The following is a 6,194-nucleotide window of genomic DNA, read 5'->3' on the forward strand; positions in this document are numbered from 1 at the left end:
TGGTATGGGAAAGGAGGGTCATGTCTTCCACAACCTAATTAACTTTGATTAACATGGCAATTTGCTAAGGAGTTTTTCTTGCAAGCGGCAATCAAAACTTACCTCAAAATTGTTGCCCTCCCCATCTAAACTGCTCATTGGCTGCAAAAAAAAGTCTAAATTAGACCCCAGGCTTAAGTGCAAACATAAACAAGAGAACAGCAAATTAGGGGAAAATACACATTGCCAAAATGGGTCAGGGGGAAAAAAAAGAGTGCATGCTGTATTTACATTCAGGTTACACAAAAGAAACTTCAAGAAGGACACGTTAAGCCACAAGAGTCTTTCCTTCAAGGCCAATGCTGACCCCAAGTCCTTCTTCCAAAATAACAAGTAGTAACCTTGGGAATAAATGAAATATTGAGATAAAAAAGGTGGAAGGCGTATCATATGCCTCTTAACAAGATCTAATCGAATAAACAAGGTCTAAGACAGAGGTTCCCAACCTATTTTTTGGCCATGCCCCACTTAAGCATCTTTAAAATCCGTAATCCCCCCCCTCCCCATGACATATAATTCTTACTTTACTCAAAAAGTGAACTCTACTCAGGCAGAGGAAACCCAAAAGGCCATTAACTTGGTTTAAAGAAGGTTCAAATGCTCCGCTCCAACCTCCTCACTGTCTGACTCTGCTGCCAGCTCCGCTGGCGGGCCACAATACCACCTTCATCTTCATCATCAGAGTTGGAAGGGACCTTGGAGGTCTTCTAGGCCAACCTCCTGCTCGTGCAGAAGACCCCATAACATACCCTTCAGTTCTTTCTTTATCTTTTTGTGAAACTATCCTCCCATCCTGACACTTCCCTCCTGGCTCCTGTTTCTCTGGGCAGGGGGAATTCAGAAGAAAGAGGGCCATGCTCAGCTCCAAAAAGTGTCTTCCCTGCTTTGCAGCCAGCAAGCCTCGCCCTTCTTAAAAATGTCGCAAAGCCTTGACATTCTCCCCATAAGCACTGCAGGTAGTCCTCGACTCACAACAGTTTGTTCAGTGACCACTCAAAGTTACAACAGCCCTGAAAAAAGTGACTTATGGCCATTTTTCACTCGTACGACTGTTTCGGCATCCCATGGTCACATTATTAAAATTCAGATGCTTGGAAACTGGTTCGTATTTGTGACGGCCCCAGGGACACGTGATCCCCTATTGCGACCTTCTGACAAATGGGGAAAACCGAATTCACTTAACAACTGGGTCGTTCACTCAACAACGTGCAGTGATTCACTTAACAACTACGGCAAGGAAAGTCATAAAATGGGGCAAAACTCACTTAGCAAATGTCTCACTTGGCCACATGGATTTTGGGCTGAACCTGTGGTCATAAGTCGAGGACTACTGAAAATTTCAGGATGCTCCGATTGGCAGGTTTCAACCTGTCCCCACTCTTGTACTTCCTACCCCAGCTTCAACCTGTTAGGGGAGATGGAGGAAGGGATCACATTCTCCATGCTCCATAAAGACTCAACGAAGCGAAATGCAAAACCTTCCTGACCCACAGTCCTTTCTTCCCTGCTCTTTTTTAAAATATAAAATGGGATGGGGAGCAAACCCCTTAACTTGTATTTGAAGATGAAACCACTGGGAGAAAAGATACCAAGAGTCACAATGCTTGCCGTGAAAACCAGATCATATTTTAGACACACACAAAGAGAGAAAAAGGCCTTCAGGTTCAAACTGAGTGCATCACAAATCTCATCTGAAGAAAAATGTTAATTCAGGCCACTAACCGAAGCTTACTTAAAAGGCAAGAAAAAATATTCGTTTCCATCAACCGAATAAATCCATGCACGGTTTTCCATCTCTGGGAAAGTTTTGGTATTATACTTGCAGGAAAACTTCACTGTGAAACCATTACTGGTAGTCCTCAACTTACAACAGTTTGTTTGATGATCATTCAGAGTTACAACGGCACTGAAAAATGTGACTTATGACCATTTTCACACTTATGACTTATTGCGGTACCCCCAAGGTCATGTGTACAAAATTCAGATGCTTGGCAGCTGACTCATCTTTATGACCATTGCAGTGTCCTGGGGAATCATGTGATCAACTTTGACGTCCTTCTGACAAGCCAAGGCAATGGGGAAGGCAAATTCACTTAACAACTAATCAACCCATGGAACAGAAGTTACCTTTGGAAGCTGTGGGACCTTCATAACTTGAGACTTTCAAGAAAAGATTGGACTGCCTTTTGCCAGAAATGGTGTAGGGTCTCCTGCTTGAGCGGGGGGTTGAACTAGATGACCTACAAGGTTCCTTCCAACTCTGTTAATCTGTTAAATCTGTTAAACTCTGGCAAGAAATGTCATGATTCGCTTAACAAATATTTCACATAAATGTAGGACTCAATTGAAATCCTAAGTCCAGAATTACCTGTATTTTCTTTGGTGTGTGTTAACTGCATTTCCTTCCAGGACTTAATTGTGGACTCTTACAGAGACCAGACGACAGGTAGAAAAAATCTGGTGCTTACAACATGCTGCTGTTTTAAGCATTCCTCTAAAAGGCACAGGACCAATAATTAAGTTTTCCATTCTTATCCCAAGAATCCAGCAAGATTTATTTGCTTTATTTTAGAACATTTATATTGCCGCCTATTCACACATGGCAACCCAAGGTGGCTTACATGACTATAAAAACATCACAAATAAATAAACAAACAAACAAACAGAAAGAAAGAAAGAAAGAAAGAAAGAAAGAAAGAAAGAAAGAAAGAAAGAAAGAAAGAAAGAAAGAAAGAAAGAAAGAAAGAAAGAAAAGAAAATAATTAAATAATTAAACTAATACCCCCACCCCAGCGACAACACATCACCCAAGCCATTTAATAGGCTCCAGGGATTCCCCAGGCCGGCTGGCAGAACCAGGTCTTCAGCGCCTTCCGGAAGAGTGCTAGAGTGGGGGCCATTCTAATCTCGGGGGGGGGGGGGATGATATTCCAGAGAGAGGGAGTCACCACGGAGAAAGCCCTTCTTCTGAGTCCCACCAGGTGTATCTCCCTCAGAGATGGGACCCCCAGCCTTCCCTGCCTCCCCGCTCCGATGGGTCAGGTAGATGTGATGGGCAAGAGACGGTCCCTCTGATCATCTGGTCCCAAGCCATGAAGGGCTTTCAAGGTGACAACCAGCACCTTGAATTGCACCCAGAAGCAAATCGGCAGCCAATGAGCTCCTGCAGGAGAGGTGATACATGTCCACACGGGGTCTGCACAAAACTATGCGGCCACTGCATTTTGCACCAACTGGACCTTCCTGATGGCCTTCAAGGGTGGCCCCATGTAGAGTGCATTGCAATAGTCAAGGCAGGAAGTGACTAGGGCAGTGATGGCTAACCTTTTTCCCAACGTCTGCCAAAAGCGGCAGGAGCGCAGAGGGGTCATGGGCAGGCGTGCCCACACCCATAATGCTATGAGCATGACCCCCACCCTCCCCACCCCACCCCCCGCTTTTGGCGCATGATGGACCCATTTTCCGTCTTCCCCAGGCTCCAGACGATTTCTAGGAGGCCTAGGGCTTCCCTGAAACCTCCTGAGGGCGAAAAATGACCCTACGGGGAAACCAGTTCTGGTTTGACCGTAGGGCCATTTTTCACCCTCCAGAGGCTTCAGGGAAGCCTCCTGAATTTCTGGTTAGGCCATAGGAGTGTTTTTCACCCTCCGGAGCCTTCAGGGAAGCCTCCAGAATGCTCCGGAGAGTGAAAAATGGCCCTACAGGAAAACCAGAAGTCTGTTCCTGAACTTCCAGTTTGCACATTGGATTGTTTTTCACCCTCCAGAGGCTTCAGGGAAACCTCAGGAGGGCGAAAAATGGCCTTAAAAGAAGGCCGAAATCAGCTGGCCAGCACACGCATGCACCCTGGAGAAGACAGGGCAAGGCCTCAGATGCCCTAACAATGGGTCCGTGTGCTACCTGTGGCACGCATGCCATAGGTTCGCCATCACGGGACTAGGGCATGAGTGCAGTGGAGAAATCGAGACTGGCCAAAGCAGTTTAAGATGCTTCCCAGATGGAATGACTACAAAAGTAACTTATTGAGATCAACGGTCCTAGGGATTTCCACACCAAAGTGACACAAAATGGGGGAAAAATTGCAACATATTCAGACTCAGAACATATAAACAACTGCAGTTATCAACTTAGCCTGCAGTACCCTGTTTAAAGTTTTCATGGCTGAAAACAAACCTAGATTTGTTTCGATAATATCCTTATATTTGCAGAAAACAGCAACAGTTACCACTGCAAAGTTTGCGAGCATGTTTTAACAAGTACCACAAGTCTTAAATCTTTATAAAACTTACACAATGAAAGTGATCCCACTTAAACAAGTCAAGTCGTTTTTATTCAGATCCACATACAGGTTGTCAACTTAAGAATCATTCATTTAATCACCATTTAAAGTTACAATGGCGCTGAAAAAAGTTCCTTGAACTTATATATCATCACAGATCCAAACTTGAGTACAGTGGTTCGCTTAATGGTAGCAAAAAGGGCCATAAAACTGGGCATGATTCATTTCACTAGTAACATCAATTCTGGCCCTAATTGTCGTATGTCGAGGACTATTTGTACTGTACTATGTTTGGTCACAGATGTGCTCGATTTGCCGTTTTTCACAACTTTGGCAATTCTGGACATGCTGGCTGGGGAATTCCAGAAGTTTCTTCAGCTCTGACAGGATAGTGAGGAATGGAAGGGTTTATATTCCTTGCAGACAGAACTGGTTATTTACATCCTTTTAGAGAGTCCTTGAGGCCACTTGGAGGTTTATCTGTGTCCTCAGGGTCACCTGAGTTGGTGTTCCTGATTCCTGTAATCTGCACTTTTTCCATGTCAACCCTAACCTGGATGACTGAGAATCTCTACATTAAGCTATGCAATTTGCGATAAACCACCCTTGGAATGGTGCTGGAGTAGGAATGGATTTCCAAGGGGGGAAAAGTGCAGAACTACAGGAAAGAGGAGCACCAACTCAGGTGACCCTGAGGACACAGATTAAACCCCCAAGAGATTCAATGACCCTCCAAAAGAATGCAAATGACCGGCTGTCTGCAAGGAGTATAAATCCTTCCTTTCCTCACCATCCAGTCAGAGCTGAAGAAGCTTCTTGGATGAGAAGCGAAACGACTTCAAAAGAAAAAAGCCAGAAACTCCAGTTGCCTCCTAAAAAAAAAAAGCAACTTTGGGACTCCAGTGATGGAGCACCCACAGCTTCTGGCAGCAAGCTGGGCCATTGAGCTCACCAGGACTCCCCAGCCTGAGGGGGGGAGGCAGGGGGGGGCTGCAATCCAAAACCTCATAATTCCCAGCCCACATTGGCCCCCAGCTTCAATTTAGGAGAGCCAGAATGGCCTCAACGCAAGTGGAGTGGAGGGAAACCACTAATGGGGAAGAGGGGGGGCAGTGGGAGGGGGGAGAATGGGCTGCAAGCGGAGGGGCGGCGATACAGAATAACAAGGCTTGAAAAGGACCTTAGAGGTCATCTAGTCCAACCCCCCGCCCAAGCAGGAAACCCTCCACCATCCCTGACAAATGGCAGTCCAGTCTCTTCTTGAAAGCCTCCAGGGATGAAGCATCCACAACTTCTGAAGGCTAAGTGGGGGTGGGGGGCAACCCGGAGACACTCCCCTCTGCTCGCCCCCCATGCCGGGCACTTACAGTAAATGAAGGCGGTGGCGCGCAGCAGCACCAGCCGCGTCAGCCAGAAGGAGCCGGGGCGCAGGGAAGGCGCCGGAGGGGCGCGGGGCTCCCGAGGATCGGGGGCGTCTCCCGCCGGACCCCGCCGGCGCCGCAGCTCCCCTGCGCTCGCAGCCATGCCTGCCGGGTTGCCAAAGGGCGCATGCGCGCCGAGGGGAAGGACACGGAGCGCGCGGTCATTGGCGGGGGCGCGCGCCAGCAGGAGCTCTCCGGAGCGTACAGGGGGAGGAGAAGGAGAGGGGGGGGGGTTGCCTTGCAGGCACCGTTTTGCCTGGGCTTCCAGGCTGGGTCCACGCGCTTAGCCGGCCTTCCCCACGTCCATACCTCGTGCAAGGCTCGCTTTGCAACGGGGTTGGGGAAGGAGAAGCCCGAGACGGCATCCAGAGGGCGCAGGGGGAGTCCGGGATTGGGAGGGGAGGGGGATAAATGTCACTTCTTGTGTGTATCTTATGATTGACCGTAACTATGTT

The 6,194-nt window shown here is 47.6% G+C and overlaps 1 protein-coding gene across 1 annotated transcript in view; it reads right to left on the reverse strand.

Moving 5' to 3' along the window:
* LOC106547234 (lipase maturation factor 1) overlaps positions 1–5,854 on the reverse strand; it is a 43,647-nt gene extending 37,793 nt beyond the window's left edge. The window contains exon 1 of the mRNA XM_014064326.2: positions 5,686–5,854. Within this exon, the coding sequence (XP_013919801.2) occupies positions 5,686–5,842 (157 nt within the window). The 5' untranslated portion in view covers positions 5,843–5,854. The remainder of the gene's footprint in view (positions 1–5,685) is intronic.
* Positions 5,855–6,194: the final 340 nt, after the last annotated feature.

This window comes from Thamnophis sirtalis, unplaced genomic scaffold (genome assembly GCF_051295495.1).
Source record: "Thamnophis sirtalis isolate CommonGarterSnake01/CBP01778 unplaced genomic scaffold, rThaSir2_p1.2 scaffold_14, whole genome shotgun sequence".
NCBI classification, from domain to species: Eukaryota; Metazoa; Chordata; class Lepidosauria; order Squamata; family Natricidae; genus Thamnophis; species Thamnophis sirtalis.